At 37.8% G+C, this 17,183-nt stretch overlaps 1 protein-coding gene across 3 annotated transcripts in view; it reads right to left on the bottom strand.

Moving 5' to 3' along the window:
• Nucleotides 1-755: 755 nt before the first annotated feature.
• Nucleotides 756-17,183, bottom strand: part of LOC122148979 (proline-rich membrane anchor 1-like) — a 29,491-nt gene continuing 13,063 nt past the window's right edge. For 2 of the 3 annotated variants that reach the window (XM_042777756.1, XM_042777757.1), the window contains exons 3-4: nt 10,296-10,428; nt 756-1,456 (exon numbers count right to left, since the gene is read on the bottom strand). In XM_042777756.1, the coding sequence (XP_042633690.1) occupies nt 1,354-1,456; nt 10,296-10,428 (236 nt within the window). In that variant the 3' untranslated portion in view covers nt 756-1,353. The remainder of the gene's footprint in view (nt 1,457-10,295; nt 10,429-17,183) is intronic. The other variant, XR_006162759.1, reaches the window with a different exon arrangement.

Below are 17,183 nucleotides of genomic sequence, written 5' to 3'. Positions count from 1 at the left end.
GAGACTTGATGTGAATCTAGAATGATATGCAAACATTTTAAAGAGATGGACACAAATGATGGCGTGATAATCAAATCCAGTTACACAAGTGCACTGTTTTTTATTAACCGTACTGATTTGAGAAAATGATTGAATTTCCCAATGCATTAAGTTGACACTATTTAATACATTTTAAAGTATTTCAACTTCAAAATGTCATTTTATGTAACCATTTTATTTTCTTGTTTCCCGCTTGTAATAATATCTACTTTGAGCAAAATTATGGACCACTTTGATAAACAAATCCGGACTAATTGTGAAGTGTTTCAGTTGTAATTAACAACTGAACAGGTATTTGCAGCTACTGAAAGGTAAACGGATACAGGACATCCATCATATTGTGCACATTCCATCTCAATGTAACACCGAAAGCCAAACTAGTTAGAGTTGCATCATATGTTAGGACCATATCTGACATCATTAGTCAATTTTTAATCAGTACTTGTCCATATTGGATATTTATTTTTAGATAATGGATATTTAATTGTGGACACTTGCTTTGAAATGTCTTGTCTAGAGCTAACTTAAATACATTACGGCAAAGATTTAACACTTTAAAAGCACTATTTCCTAAAGAGTGTCTTTCTATAATGGGACTCTCACCCATTATTGTTAAAATCTCAACTACTCAATCAATTGTTCATCTTAAAATAAAGAGTTATCCATATTTCATACTGTACACTATGTTGTCTATGCATCCAAACATAGCTTTGACATTTACAAAAACTCTGGATGTTTAAGGAAAACAATTCTAATTCTCCCTTGTATATTTGGTACATAAAATGCAGGACCACCCAATCCCATTTGGAAATTTTATAAAAACAGTGGGGCCAATTGCAGTCAATTATCCATTAAACACTCACACAAAATCTACATGAGGTGAGAGAACCCTTAATGTTTAATGAGGAACACTGCAAAGACAGAGTTAAAGACAAGAGAAGACAGGAATTTTAAAACATCATTGCATTCAACAGAAAGTGCATGCTTTTATTTTGTTGATGTTGTATATTGTCCTCAAAGGGGCCCCAGGGGGCCACCAGGTTGAGTCTCATGATATTCGTGCAGCTGCCAGCATCGGTAAAAGTTTCTGTGTCTCCTCAAAACCTGCTTATTCTTGCCTGTACACATCAGTCATTACATATTCACCTTAGTCTTTTCTTTAAACATCATTTTATGTCTCAAGAAGAGCAACCATGAGGTTTACCATTCATAAATTGATAATATACCTTGCGTCCATCTCATAAACCCAAATAGAGATGGTGGTGCTGTAGGGTACAGAATGTTCAGCTGTACATGCCTGCTGTAGCATGGCCACTATACTCCAGTGTTATTGGTTTCCACTACCTGCTGTTTACAGCGTGAGCTCATGGCATACTCCCCTCGGCTTGTGCCATTCTCTTCTTTTCGAAGGGGTTTCCTGGAAAAGAGAACAAAAAGATTAAGCTTTTGCTCAGATTGAGGATGCTATTGATCGGGTTTTAGAGGCTTGAGCTTTGTGCAATGAAATACAATGTCTCAAACACAAACAGAAAAACTAGGAAAGGAAAACACAAATAGTGCTTATGGTAGGTTCAATTTAAATCACGGTGTTTTCTGTGTGCCGTATTTGTTCTATTTTACAGTCAGTGTTTCAGGAAGCCTGAGTGCACACTTTTAAACGCTGCTTGAGACGCTAACAAAGTCTAGTTGATAAATAGCAGCACAGGTCATCAAAATGAGTTATTCTGCAGTTTAAATGACTTCCCGCAAGCCGTAATGGCTGCTGGACTTAAAAAGCTGTGGTATGCGCTCTGGCCTGTCCGTTCTTTATTACGATTTGAAATATGCAACCTGCCTGCATCCAATTGACTTCATAACTGCATTACAATCCATAGCTGCCCAAACAGTGGAGCACGCACATCCAATCTGTTGATATTTTGTTAAATCATGTCAGTCACATATTGACTTAATGGTAGAGAGGGCCTGAGGTAAGAGCTGGTTATTTAGAGAGATGGATTCTGAGGATTCACATTTTGTAAGATGCCAAAATTAATATAAGTAAAGGTTTGAATCAGATTTTGCAAAGTAAGGCTGCACAGAAAGCTGCCACATGAAAGCAGCTATCTACAATGTCCAATAAGCTAATCTGTCACTGCTAAAATGACACATTCATACAATAGGGCTCAACTGAATGGTTTATGGATGTAAAAATGGCATTCAGAATCCCCACAGTGAAATTTATTTTCAGCAATACCCGATAAATATTTTTAGACACCCTGAATATAACTCAGAGGTTAAGTGCTGAAGTACTGTATATTATTCAAAGACCCTTTTATTTATTTGAGTGTCATTAAACAAATACAATAATCACAAGGAACAACTTTATTAGTATTTCGTGCACTCAAACCTGCAAATATGTGACTCACAATTTTTATTTCCTACCATTAAATTTTTTTTTATATTTTTGCTTTTTATCAAATGTTGAAATTATTCAACTCAGAGCTGTCTGGGTTTTAAGTCTTAGAACTGTGTGTAGTAATAATAAATGTGAATTTGATTAAAATACACCATAAAAGTGTTTGGTCACTGAGTTCTAGAGTAAACACACCAAAAGCTTGAACAATTAATGAACAATAACAGTAAATACCAGAAAAAGAGATTACACATCACATTAATGATTAGGTCAGGATAAATAAAAATTGTCATGAGAAAGAAAACAACCTGACCTTTACAGAGCTCATCTTTAGTGTCTGCAGCTCTCTGGGTTCTGTCTAGAGGATAAGTCGAATTTCATAAACAGGGCTTGAGCTCATTAAAATTGACCCGTTTCTTCCAGAGAAATACACACAAGATAGCAACTTGTTGAATGAAGGCTGCTTTTGCAGACAAGATAAGATAAAGAGCATTTGTTTTAGCTGACCCTTATGAAATGTAATTTGTGTTTGGAGCTTTGCTACAGCCGTCATTTAAACATGGAAAAATGTTCATGGTTTTTGAACTTCATCAATATATATCAAAGAATTCTGAATAAAAATATTAAGCTGTTTTCAACTAATATAATAATGTCTCCTGAGCACCAAATAAGCATATTAGAATGATTTCTGAAGGATCATGTGACTCTGAAGACTGGAGTAATGATGCTGAAAATTCAGCTTTGCCATCACATTCAAATAAATGAATTGTTCGCAATATTACTGTATATGTACTGTATTTTTGAACAAATAAATGCAGCCTTGCTGAGCATAAGGGACTTTTCGAAAACAAAACCAACCAAAAAAATTATCTTGCCAATCTCTAACTTTTCAAAGGATAGTTCATAGTAAAGAGGGTCCTAATTTGTTGAGTTTGTTGGGGGAAAAAAACAGTTGAAACAATCTTCAGAATATCTTAATTTTTGTTCTGCATAAGAAAAAAGTAATACAGTCTGGAACGACAGAAGGGTGAGTAAATGACAGGATTTTCGTTTTTGTGTGCATTATCCCTCTTAATTATCATTACTTTTTCTGCTGTTTTGATTAGACAGCATATTATTATCAGCATGGATCTTGTTTCCTCCTCTTCAGCTTCTAAAAAGACCTAGAATTTCAAACCTTGAGCAACAAATACAGCTATACCTTCAACTGAATTCGACTATAAGTCCTTGTCAAGATTGATTAAATGTTCAGAGGTAGCTAGCGCTCATCTGCTGTGATAAACACAGTCTCTGTCTCTTGGGCAGGACTGATGAGACAATCCCGTAGCTCTGCAGGGGCCATCTGTCACAAGATGCCCCAGGCTGCAGGGCTTTCCTATAAAGACATCCTCTCGCTTTGCATGATTTACTCATGGGAAAAACTCTGCCTCATCTGATTTTTGAGGGGTGGAGTGGGGAAGGAAGAGGATAGCAAGGAAAAAAATGTGAAGAAAACAAGGTCTCGCTATCCTCCTTCCTTTCAGAAATAAACACTCGGGGAGAAATAAAATAGTCATATAATCCTTAGGTTGAGATCACATTAAATAAAAAAATAATTAGCTTAAGTAAACACAAAGATTATAAAAGTATATTATAAACAAAAGAAGAGCTGTAGAGCTGCTGCACGGGGTCACTTAAGGACTGGCCTTCATCTATTTGACACGCTTGAACGCTGAAGATGAATGAAGAACAATTCCATGCAAATGAAAAATGCAGACTCCATAATGAATAGTCAGATTCTTTAGGCAGAGAAGGATCTTTGGATTGATCACATCAACCCTGTCTACTCAATTCACGTACACCCTGTCTGGAAGTCCACTGCATAAAACTAACGTTTATGCTTTTTCAGCTAAACAGTAATTTTCCACTGAGAGCTTGTTTCTATCCCCCCTCCAACCTGCTAAAGGCTCATGGACTCCAGCAGTTGTGCAGATGTCCCTTGAGACGTGTTGCTCTACTGCACTGTGTGCAGATGCCCTGACATTCGCCCAGTTTCTCTCTGGACCACTCAGCTTATGTAACGTGCCAGGATGGGAAGCCAAAAACTCCTTTATCTTTCCCCTGAATCAGCACTGAGCCTGCTCATGCACACACTCTCTCTCTCACTCAGTTTCTGTCTCTTTACCACCTTTTCTCACTGATGGACAACAGCACCTGAGAGGTCCTTGTGGCCATTCCCCAGACATTTAAAACACTGTTTGTTTTCCTGGGTCTTATGTGACCTCTCCTCTGAGGTCGACACATAAATCCTGTGGGAAAATGTGGTCCAAAAAAATGTCTCTCGGACTAAAATAAATGCTGATCTGGAAGGATACGCTCTGAATCATAGCTGAAGTTAGAAAAACAAGCGATTTGTAACAGCCATTCTCTTCCTGTGTAGATGCCTAAAAACTGCAGTGACAAAGATTTTTTAAAAAAATCAGCTTATCCTATCTGATTTTGAATATGTTAAAATTTTGGTTTTAGAGACATGCTATAACGGGGTAAAACTATTAAATTCTTTATGTATAAAAAAATTTAGTGCAACTTTAAAATTCAAAGCTGATTGGAATCTCCATAAACACTCTACATGTATACATACACTCATATAACACCCAAGATTTCTTGTTTGGTGAACACAGGGTTGGATGCTCAGTGGTTCAGTTTGTCCTTTCTCAATGAAATAAAGGCCTGGAATATCACTGCAGAACCTAAAACAGCCATATCCTCACTTCCAAATGTGGTCCTGGGCCCTTAATAATACATGACGTGTAGTACAGACATGGCAGGGAGCTACACAAAACATTACACGTAGAGGTAAATATTTTCTAACCCGGCTCTCTGAAATAGGCGCCAGAATGTATTCACTTCCTCTGAAAATAAACAGAGTGGGCTTAGATTTTTTCCACATGACTGTAGGTTCAATGGATGGTTCAAAGGTAAATGATGCTGTATAACAATTATGCAGCATGCTTTCATGTGCCCATCAAATCTTAATAAACTAGATAGAATATTAAACTAATTTTTTCCCAAAATGTCATTAATTATAATAATCAACTACGTTTTATCACACTATAATCATAATCACAAATTAAGAAGTGATTTTTAAAAATAAGTATTTTTAAAAAATTTGATTTCAAAAGGTACTGCATAAGGGGCTGTTCACATATTGCATCTCTTGCGCGCTCAAGTTCGTTATTTCAAATGTAGACGCGCAGCAGGCACGCTCATAAAGGAAGCGACGTGCACACGGTGCGTCACGCTCATTTTTCCTGGTGCGTCCGTGCCACATTGAGATAAAAACATTTAAACTTTTCAGAATGCTGCAAGCGCACCGTGGGTCATGTGACAAGAACCAACCAATCAGCTTTATCCTTTCCTGTAACAACACTGAAAGCTCAGCCAAGATGAAGGAACAGATAAACATACAATAACAATTATAGCCATTTTTAAATAAATTTAGTAGCAGAGCTACTGCAAGTGATTTTTAGTGCTTGCAAATCCATTTATCCTTTGCTAAACTTCTGCGTCTTCATGGAGAGCGCAGGTCATGGTTGCTTAGCAACGGCAGACGCCTCCGGAGCGCAAGCGCCCGAACGCTTAGGAAAAAAAACAGAAAGCAGAGCGCCTAGCGTTTTCCAAGCATTTTTAGACGCTACATGTGAACAGCCCCTAACAGATGTTGCCCAAAAGTAGTACTGTCTTGAAATGTTTATTACCCTCAAGCACGAGTGCAACCCATACACTCAAAAATAATCAATAAGATATGTTTTCTATGGTGTATGTGCAAATTTTTACCCTACGGGAAAGAAACTTAGACAAAGGCTGATAGTGCATAATTTTGCAAATACATTTTACAGATAATCACAGCACTATTGTTATGAACGTTAACATGTCAGAGACAATTTAGCCTTTTTAGTCTCAGTGTCTCAGAGCACTATAAACACAAGCCTAAATCTAATTAGCATTTCAAATGTAAATGAAGTTCACTCAAAAATATATTTTTAGTATGTGTTGACTGTAACTATGCATGACAGCATTTAAAGGGATAGTTCACCTTGAGTTGCTGGTCCTTGCATATTGTTTTTGAACTGAAGGTGAACTATCCCTTTAACAGTGCTGCATGTTCAGCAGAGCTGGGGTGGGGGGGTGAACTGAAGTTATGTTTGCTCATCTTATCCAGAGAGTTCTGAATGTGTTTATCATAATTACACTACTGCTCAATGACCGGGATGCTTTATCATTTGTTTATCAGTGGTCAAAAATCACAAAGCACAGCATTTCTCTCCTCTAAGATCCATTCTACACTATGTGCACTGAGCAACTTTTCAACAAAACTGCTTTAGCTTTCCCCTCCAGTGCCTCTAATTCCATTAAACTCATTACAATAAGTGAGCCACACCAGGCTTCAGCATGCAGATGCCATAAAGCAATGATTGGGGTAATAATCCGAGCCTTCACTGGGACACTTAAGCAACTGTTTGATCAAGCACCATTTGCAGTGCATCGGTCATTGGGCATAGCTAAATGATGTGTTCGCATGCATATAAAGGAAGGAATTAAACATGTCTCTCTCTTCATTTTGGCAGACTGGGCAAGCTTATTAGTGGGGAAGTAGCTGCCAGCTGGGTTTTCCTTTGGGAGTTGGCTTCCTTATACCAAGTTCTCAGGCAAAAAAGAGGTAATATGTAACAAATGATTTCACTAAGTGAAATGATTCCAAAACAGAGCTCATAACAAGTCCTCATACAGTAGCTAGGAGGGGATGTTCCACAGCTTCCATAAATAAAAGATTAATTTCCAGAACACTGGAATGTTTTAACATTAACAGATTGGATCTTCCTCCACTAGTTTCACTGGAAAATCTGAATAGTTTCAATTTAATGAGAGCAGCTTCAGGATGACATGAACCAGGCCAAATATAGTCAACTGATGGTTATCACATGGATTCTGATGCAGAAGAGTCATGATCTCTGGGGGGAGGGGGGTTGAAGCAATCAGTTCTGGTCCTGCATTCCAATTTGCCAATAAAGCTGTGCAACCAGCCATTAGATGTTTTATAGATGATACCTGCTTGAGGATGGTTGGACAACAGCTGATAATACCAACTCTAACAGTCCACAAGGATGAGACATCTAATGATTTATCATAATCCTGAGCCATGTGAATTCGCTTTTGTAAAGAGTTTATTTTTAGTATATATTAAACAATCAGCGCCCTAAAGTAGAAATGTTTAAACAAATATGGGAGGAGAAATATTTAGTTTCTGCAAAATCTGCAGTAAAAAATCCTCATGATAAATAGTCAACAGTTCCAGTGACATGCTGTACTAATGCAGATAAAAGTGGTATCTCAGTGGCTCTCTTTTGACTAAGGGTGTATTCACACCAGGAAAGTCCACTAGCTCACATGCTTTGGTCTGGACCAAATACCTTTTTTTTTTTTGTATGGTTCGCTTTCACACTGCCCTTTTTGCAAGTGAACCATAAATTATGAAGTCTTATGAAGTATTCTAATTTGTTGAGATGAATTGGTGGTTTTTTGTTAAATGTGAGCCAAAATCATCACAATTAAAAAAAACAAAGACTTAAACTACTTCAGTCTGTGTGCATTTAATTTATTTAATACACGAGTTTCACAATTTGAGTTCAATTACTGAAATAAATGAACTTTTCCACGACATTCTAATTTATTGAGATGCACCTGTATTGCTATTTTGCATTGTGCTGTATCATATTTATTTTTATTTCTCTTCTAAGTAATCAGAAAAGCTCTCAGCTGTCAGGTTGGAGTTACTCAGCATTTTTTAAGGAACAAACATTGACCTTTAATACATGCCATCACTATATCACTTTCTGTAGTAGCTCATACACTTTTTTAACTTGGGAGCTATAGTATTAACTCAAACATTTTTGTTAAATAACATTTTGTGAAAACTTTACCCCATAGTTTCTCTGTGGGGTTCAGGTCTGGTGAGTTTGCTGGCCAGTCAAGCACACCAACACCATGGTCATTTAACCAACTTTTGGTGCTTTTGGTAGTGTGGGCATGTGCCAAATCCTGCTGGAAAATGAAATCAGCATCTTCAGAAAGCTGGTCAGTAGAAGGAAGCATGAAGTGCTCCAAAATTTCTTGGTAAAGGGTGCAGTGACTTTGGTTTTCAAAAAACTCAATGGACCAACACCAGCAGGTGACATTGCACCCCAAATCATCACAGACTGTGGAAACTTAACACTGGACTTCAAGCAACTTGGGCTATGAGCTTCTCCACCCTTCCTCCAGACTCTAGGACCTTGGTTTCCAAATGAAACCAAAAATTGCTCTCATCTGAAAAGAGGACTTTGGACCACCGGGCAACAGTCCAGTTCTTCTTCTCCTTAGCCCATGTAAGATGCCTCTGATGTTGTCTGTGGTTCAGGAGTGGCTTAACAAGAGGAATACGACAACTGTAGCCAAATTCCTTGACACACGTCTGTGTGTGGTGGGTCTTGATGCCTTGACCCCAGCCTCAGTCCATTCCTTGTGAAGTTCACTCAAATTATTGAATCGATTTTGCTTGACCATCCTCATAAGGCTGTGGTTCTCTCGGTTGGTTGTGCATCTTTTTCTTCCACACTTTTTCCTTCCACTCAACTTTCTGTTAACATGCTTGGATACAGCACTCTGTGAACAGCCAGCTTCTTTGGCAATGAATGTTTGTGTCTTACCCTCCTTGTGAAGGGTGTCAATGATTGTCTTCTGGACAACTGTCAGATCAGCAGTCTTCCCCATGATTATGTAGCCTAGTGAACCAAACTGAGAGACCATTTTGAAAGCTCAGGAAACCTTTGCAGGTGTTTTGAGTTGATTAGCTGATTTGCATGTCACCATATTCAAGTGTGTTGAGAATTGGTGGGTTTTTGTTAAATGTGAGCCAAAATCATTACAATTATAAGAACCAAAGACTTAAACTACTTCAGTATGTGTGCATTTAATTATTTAATACAAAGTTTAACAATTTGAGTTGAATTACTGAAATAAATTAACTTTTCCACGACATTCTAATTTATTGAGATGCACCTGTACATCTGCTAAATCTAAATGATACATCTGCTAAATTAATTGTTGTAGTTTAGCCCTGGCTGCATCAAATATAGTCTGGGAGCCTCTTTCCTTTTTCGCTGGACTGTCTGAGGCTGTTTCCCTGTCTGCAGCTGATTTGACAGGCCTCTCAGTTGTTCCCTTGAAAGCATGTCACTGGTACCAAACCAAAAGAGAAGCTTAAGGCTGACACACCACGCAATGCTTATGCCTTCTACTGCACCATCAGTGCAAAAAACATTCATTTTCCTAACCATGAATCAGAGTCATTGTTTTTTCCAAATGTAGGAAGGTGACAGCTTCATGTCATTTCAACTAAAATAACAACATTCACAATTCACGTATAAGACAAGAAGTGGAGATATCATCTTTCTGCCTTGTTATCTTGTTAAATTAAGGAACCTTGAAGCTGACACAAATAAAACACTAATGGAATTTGCTCTGTTTACCTTCATTTGTTGTTTCAAACCTGTATGAATTTTTTTTTTTTTTTTACATAAAATTTGATTTAGATTTTTTTTTCTCTAGTTGAAAGTTTTTCAACATATTTTCTTTTTATTCCACATAAGAAAGAAATTCATTACAATTACAGGCAATGACCAAAACATACCTGATGCCAAAAATGCTGTGCATTCAGTATTAAATGCCCAATATTATATGAAGTGTTTACCTTACACAATTCTCACATTTTACTATCTTCTGTATTTGTTTTTATTTTATTTTTTTATAAGATATGGTTCTGAAAATGAAGATAAGTACCTCTTACCTCTTGATGGCCTTGTAGCAGATGATGGCAGTCAGGAGGAGGAAGACCACAGATGCACAGCTTACTGTCCCCAGTACTAAGATCTCCATCTCTCTCCTCCATGGCGTTATGGGGGATACAGTGGAGGGAGCCACTGGAAAAGAAACAAAGTATTAAAAAGCATGCAGAGCACAGAAAAATAAATATGCAGAACAGGGATGTGCAAAACTACATCAACTAGTGGGTTTTGAGGAAGCCCTGAAACAGCTAGATGAAGAACAGAATGCAGGGTTCTCGTTTTATTTTACACTTGACATCAGGGGTGGGAATCACCAGATGCCCCATGATACGATATTATCACAATACTTGTGTCATGATACAGTATTATTGCAATTTTAAATATATTGCAATATTCTGTGATATTTGCAATTTATTACCTTTTTTATTAAGTTATGTCTCCAGAGGAAAACTTTGGCAACATCTATTTTAACTAAAAAGAAACATTTCTCATTTTGTTTATCTCACTTCAGTTTCATACAAACAGACCAAAATGGGATTGAAAACCAGACAAACCTACCAAAACTAAAACTAAAAAATGTAAAAAATGTTGTATGCACCTGGCAAACTCAATTATTTGTATTACAGTCTAATCTTGTCCACCTTGTAAATGTAAACAGGAATGCACTGCTGTGCTACTACAGGTATTTTGAACAATGCAACTTGAACTTGTACAAAAAAGTTGTGCAGGCCCTTCAGCAATTGGAGCATTTGAAAGTAAATGACTGTTAAATTTAAAATAATAAACACATTTACATCCGATTTAAACGCGGAAGTGGCTTTCCTGATAACTTTCCGCGATGTTCCGCCATCTTTATTTTACTAACTTACTACATGCCAGTGTTGTAGTCGAGTCACCAACTGTCGAGTCCGAGTCGAGTCTCGAGTCCCAGTGTTCGAGTCCGAGTCCAAGTCCGAGTCACCAAAGAAGAGTCCGAGTCCAGTCCAAGTCGAGTCACCATTACCAGAAAACAACACCTATAATAATCCCGAGTCCCGTATTCGAGTCTGAGTCGAGTCTCGAGTTCCCAGTGACTACATGTCTCCACTCTGGGACCTTCAAAGAACTGATAAAATGTATTGAGTTGGTAGGCATTGAAGTCCATTATATGAAGAAAACATCCTGAAATGTTTTCCTTAAAAAACATAATTTATTTTCCACTGAAGAAAAAAAGCCATGGATATCCTGGATGGCATTGGGAGGAGTAAATGATTAGGAAATTTTCATTTTTGTTTGAACTAATCCTTTAACACTGTATGAAAGAAATACACTCAGCGAAAAAAAGAAACGTGCATTTTACAGGACACTGTATTTTAAAGATACTTAAAACGTAAAAATCAATACGATATGCCGAGAGAAAGAGAGAGAGAGAGAGAGAGTGAGTGAGTGTGTGTGTGTGTGTGTGTGAGAGAGAGAGAGAGAGAGCGCGCTTGTGTGTGAGTGACTGAGTGATTTAGCGTGAGTGCGTTTGTGTGTTCAAGTGAATGTGTGTGTGTGACGGCACGCGACTGGTCAGAAAGCAACGTGTAACGTTATTCTGACATGTTTCTTGTTCACGACACCACAGGATTTTAGGAGTCAAAATTGCGTCGTCCATCTGACACAGTGACTATCGCAACAGACAAAAAAAATCATGTAATCTGATCTGACATGCACGAGCGTAAAGTGAGTGACGTCAGTGAGTGTGTTGTCAAGCAAAGAGAGCGAGCGGTAGCAGTGTCTGTGAGGGGAAAAAAATAGATCCCGGCCGGTCTTGGGCACGAAACAGGAAAAGTGTAACACCTTATATATATATTTTTTTTATAACATATTTAGTCAAAAACAACGTGATGAATGCTCAAGTCCGATTTTATATATCCTCGAGTCCGAGTCCAAGTACGAGTCATCAGTCCGCGAGTCCAAGTCGAGTCACGAGTCCAGAGAATGGAGTCTCGAGTCGGACTCGAGTCCAAAGAATAGTGACTCGAGTCGGACTCGAGTCCGAGTCCAGGACTCGAGTACTCCATCACTGCTACATGCTGAAGGTCACCAGAAAAAAAAAACTTAACACCATCATCTAGTGGACTGTAAAGAAATTGATTTTATTATTCTACCAAATAGTATAATAAAAGATCGATACTTGGCGTCCATGTAACGATACAGTATTGCCACAGAAAATATCTCGATACTATGCTGCATTGATTTTTCCCCCACCCCTACTTGACATGCCATCTAAAAAAAAAAACACAATGCTCATGGCACACACACACACACACAAAAAATCAACACAAAACACTAAGTTGGCCTAAGACACTTGTGTACATAGTCCAACATTTATGAAGTATTTCTGGAGCTCAGTTATAATGCATGGCAAGATCGTGGGTGGTGAATTTGTTATAAAAACAATGCTTTGATGCCTGTACTGGTAGTAAATTTTAAGATGCAAATTCACGGAGCACATTTTAGCATGATGTCAGTTAGAAAAGACTGCTTCACTAGTTTATTAGTCAGTTGTTGAACAAGTAGTCAACCATCCCACCTGTCCCTAATGTAGAGAACTGTACTTTTACCATTATCACTCTCATACTGGTCTCTCACAACAATACAGTCTGATTGCCCAATCATAAGGCTGCAGCATTCTGCTCTACTCCATTTATCATTCCATATCCGAGAGGTGCTTTATTTGGACCATTACACAGCCGTCTCATCCAGAAACATATTAGTGCTTCAGGCTGCTCTACCTTTCCCAACACTTTAAAGTCTGGATGAATTTTCTCTGGTTGGGAACTGATAGTGGCACCCTGCTTTAGTGAACAGTTTTAATGGTACTTAAAAAAATGCACAGGAGATGGCTAATTAACAAGTTCATTGCCCTCATGAGCACATGGGGCTACTGCCTCTTCTCTCTCAGAATCAGATTAAGAAAAAGCTTTTTTGCCAAGTGTGTTTACACACAAGGAATTTGTCTTGGTGTCAAGAGCTTCCAGTACAGACATGCATATAATTTAAGGTAATAATGTGAAAATAAAACACTAATAACAAAGAGAATAGACAATAAGTTAAAACAAAAAAATTGTATATATATGGAAAAAGAAAATATAGACAGAATTGTGAATGTGCACATGTGCTAAAAAGTTTTGATAAGTTATTTACAGATGTACAGTTTTGAGATGTTTTATGTATTGTTCAGGTGGAATATGGCCTAGGGGAAAAGGCTGTTCTTGTGTCTGGCTGTTTTGGTACTCAGTGCTCTGTAGCGCCGGCCAGAGGACATCAGTTCAAAGAGGAAGTGTGCTGGGTGTGAGGGGTCCAGAGTGATTTTACCAGCCCCCTTCCTCACTCTGGAGATGTAAAGTTCTTGGAGGTTAGGCGGGGGGCACCAATAATCTTCTTAGCAGTCCTGACTGTCCGCTGTAGTCTCCTGATGTCTGATTTGGTAGCTGAGCCTAACCAAACCGTTATAGATGAACACAGGCTCACAGACTCAATGAAGGCTGAGTAGAACCATGTGAGCAGCTCCTGTGGCAGGTTGAATTTCCTCAGCTGGCGATGGAAATACAGCCACTGCTGAGCCTTTTTTACAATAGAGTCAATGTTAATGTACCACTTCTGGTCCTGTGAGATGGTGGTGCCTAAGAACTTGAATGACTTTATTGCAGCCACAGTGCTGTTCATGATGATGGGGGGGAGTGTAGCGGGGTTTTCTCCTGAAGTCCACAATTATCTACACCGTTTTGAGTGTGTTGTGCTCCAGGTTGTTAAGACTGCACCAGACAGCCAGCTGCTCAACCTCTTGTTTGAAGCAGACTCCTCACTGTCCTGGATGAGGCAGATGACTGTAGTGTTGTCCACAAACAGCAGGAGCTTGACAGAGGGGTCTTTAGAGGTGCAGTCATTTGTGTACAGGGAGAAGAGTAGTGGGGAGAGAATGCAACCCTAAGGGGCACCCGTGCTGATAGTGAGGGTCCTGGATGTGAGGGTCCTGGATGTGAATGTGTGAAGTGCAGGTCAGACCGGGTGTGGAGTGGGAGACTGGGCTTTTCGAATCAGCAGTAAAACACATTCAGATCGTCAGACAGTTGTTAATTCTCCACAGACTGAGGGGTTGGTGTTTTGTACTTGGTGATGCTCCTTAGGCCTGTCCAGACTGTCACCGGTTCGTTGGATAAAAACAGTTTTTTCAGCTTTTCAGAGCAGCTTTTTTTAGCCACTCTTCTCTCTTTTGTTAGTCTGTTCCTGGCCAGGTTATACAAGATTTTATCCCCACTTCTGTAAGCATCCTCTTTGATGTGACAAAGCTATTTGAGCTTCCCAGTAAACCACGGTTTATCATTATTGCATGATAAAAATGTCCTGGTAGGAATGCACATATCCTTACAGAAAATGATGCATGATGTCACAGTCTCTTTGAGCTTGTCCAGATTGGTGGCTGCAGCTTCTAAAACACTCCAATTGGTCAAAGCAGGCTTGTTAATCCCCACTTTTACTAATAACTGTGAATCTTGAATTATGTATATAACAGCTTACAGTAGCAGCTCAAATACTGTCTGTATGAGTGACTGAAAAGGGGTACGGTGTTGTACGGTTTCCAGAGCTGGTGTCGGAGACTAATCTGGAATCATTCGACACATTTTCTCCTCTAAAAAGACACTAAAGCCTTCTGGTCTTGAACAGTCTAGAACCAACTATGTCAAAGGCCAGGGGGCTTTTCAGCTCAGTCTAGCAAGAATCATACAAATAAAACTACAATGAATGTTTAGTTGACAACCTGTTCCTATGTACATTTTATTGTCTAAAATATTTTACAAATATTTGTGAACATTTGGGAACAGTAAGAATTTTTGTTTTTGAAATAACTCTTCTATGCTTAACCAAGTCTGCATTTGTTTGATCTAAAATACAGTAATATTGTGAAACATTGTTACAATGTAAAATAACTTTTCTGTTTTCATATATTTTTAAATTAAATTTAATTACAAGTTACATTTTTAACGGTCATTACACATTACAGTTTTCAGTGTCACATTACCCAACATAAATAAATAAAACCTGCTACCTTATTTCTCAAGAAACTTGTCTTAATATTATCAATTTTGAAAAACGTTGTGCTGTTTATTATTTTTGTGTAAACCATGATAATTTTTTTTAGTAATCTTTGATAAATTGAAACTTCAAAACATCTATTTGAAATATAATTTTTCTGTAACAATGCAGTCTTTACTGTCACCTTTGATCAATTTAATGCATCTTTGCTGAAAATTTATTTATTTATTCATTTAAAAAAAAGTCTTACTGACCTCAAACTTTTAAATGGTTATATATATAATTACACTGATTATACTAATTATATATTCTTAATAGGGGTGTAACGGTACACAAACATGATGCAGGCAGAAAAACTAAACATATATATATAACAAAGGTTTACTGAACAAATTGCTCTTTCTTTAAATAAATTCAATTATATTTAACATTTTCTTAGAGATTACAATCTACCTCAGTTTATGCTCTAAACTATAGAAAGCCCTTTAACATTACTATAGAGTTACAATTAACAAAAGAGCCCAATCTTAAATTCAATTACTATTTATTTTTTTTACATAATAATCAACACTCAACTTAAATAATAATAATAAATTATGCAAACATATAAACTGCACATAATGCAGTTTTTTAATTAATTTCTAAATTATAAAATATATAGTGTAATATTTCGCGAAATGCTCTTCTCTTTTGTCGAGCTGTGAACACTGATGACTTCCCTGAGGTAAATGAAATGCTACGTGACGTTTGTTTACAAGCTATTTATTGCCGTCTTACCGCAGTCGAAACACTGCTTGAGCAATTACATGAGGCATGAGATGTTCATTCATGTTTATTTAGCCTTAAAATTAGAAAAGAGGAAGGGATGATTGCGCTGACTCGTGCCGGCGGCTTTTAACTGAGGCGTTTATATGTGATCTGTCACTCCACATCAAAGAGCGCCAAAACAGCATTATTGTTTGAATTTCCTGAATAAAATTGACAATTTGAAAGATGAGACTTTGTTTCTTATCAAAATTAATAATATATAAAACTGGAAGTTTCAAATGAAGTTCCACTCAGGCAGTGGTTAAAACAATGCTGTATTTGTTTGGTACACATGCGTACTGAACCGAAAGACCCATACCAAAAATGTTCGATACGAATACGTGTACCGTTACATCCCTAATTCTTACCCATTGCATCAAAATCAGCTGGTAATCATAGATGCACTGAATCAAACACTAAACTTAATGTAGTACGTGTTCTCAAAATGTGCGTCATAGTTAAGAAAGTTAGTGAAAACATGGGTCAGTTTTGAGAAAGGTTCACCATTCTTACCAGCTGAGCACTGGCTTCAGCACAGGAATCAGCATTACTTCAATGGAAAAGAGCACTGGTACACTGGTACACAGAGGAAATACTACAAGCGCTCTCGCTCTGTTATTTCTCATTATTCTCACAAACCTCCCATTAATTAAAGCAAGTGAGGTATTAGCCAGGCGCTTCAGAGTATAAATCTCTGAATAATTGTCCCTTGGGTCAAGACCAATGCATCAGCAACTTCATATGGGCTTCTCTCTTGCTGTTTATCATTCTGATCGATTCACCCAAGCCTCACTATTTAGAACAGATGGAAGAAATGCAAACACGTAACTGCTGAAATAATTCACCAGAGCAGAAAGTAACTCTTGTATTGATTACAAAGTCAGATTCTTGATGAACTACGACACACCCAGAAATCAAAATACATTATAGAGAAGGCAGAAAGCTTCAGGACAAGTGAACGGGTCTAGAGGAGTACGAAGATGACCTCAGTGACCTTATTTAAATGTCAAAGTAGATTGTTC

This window comes from Cyprinus carpio, chromosome A20, assembly GCF_018340385.1.
Source record: "Cyprinus carpio isolate SPL01 chromosome A20, ASM1834038v1, whole genome shotgun sequence".
Taxonomy (NCBI): Eukaryota; Metazoa; Chordata; class Actinopteri; order Cypriniformes; family Cyprinidae; genus Cyprinus; species Cyprinus carpio.
Note: the sequence above shows the minus strand (reverse complement) of the source record. Positions and strands in the feature narration are given on the sequence as shown.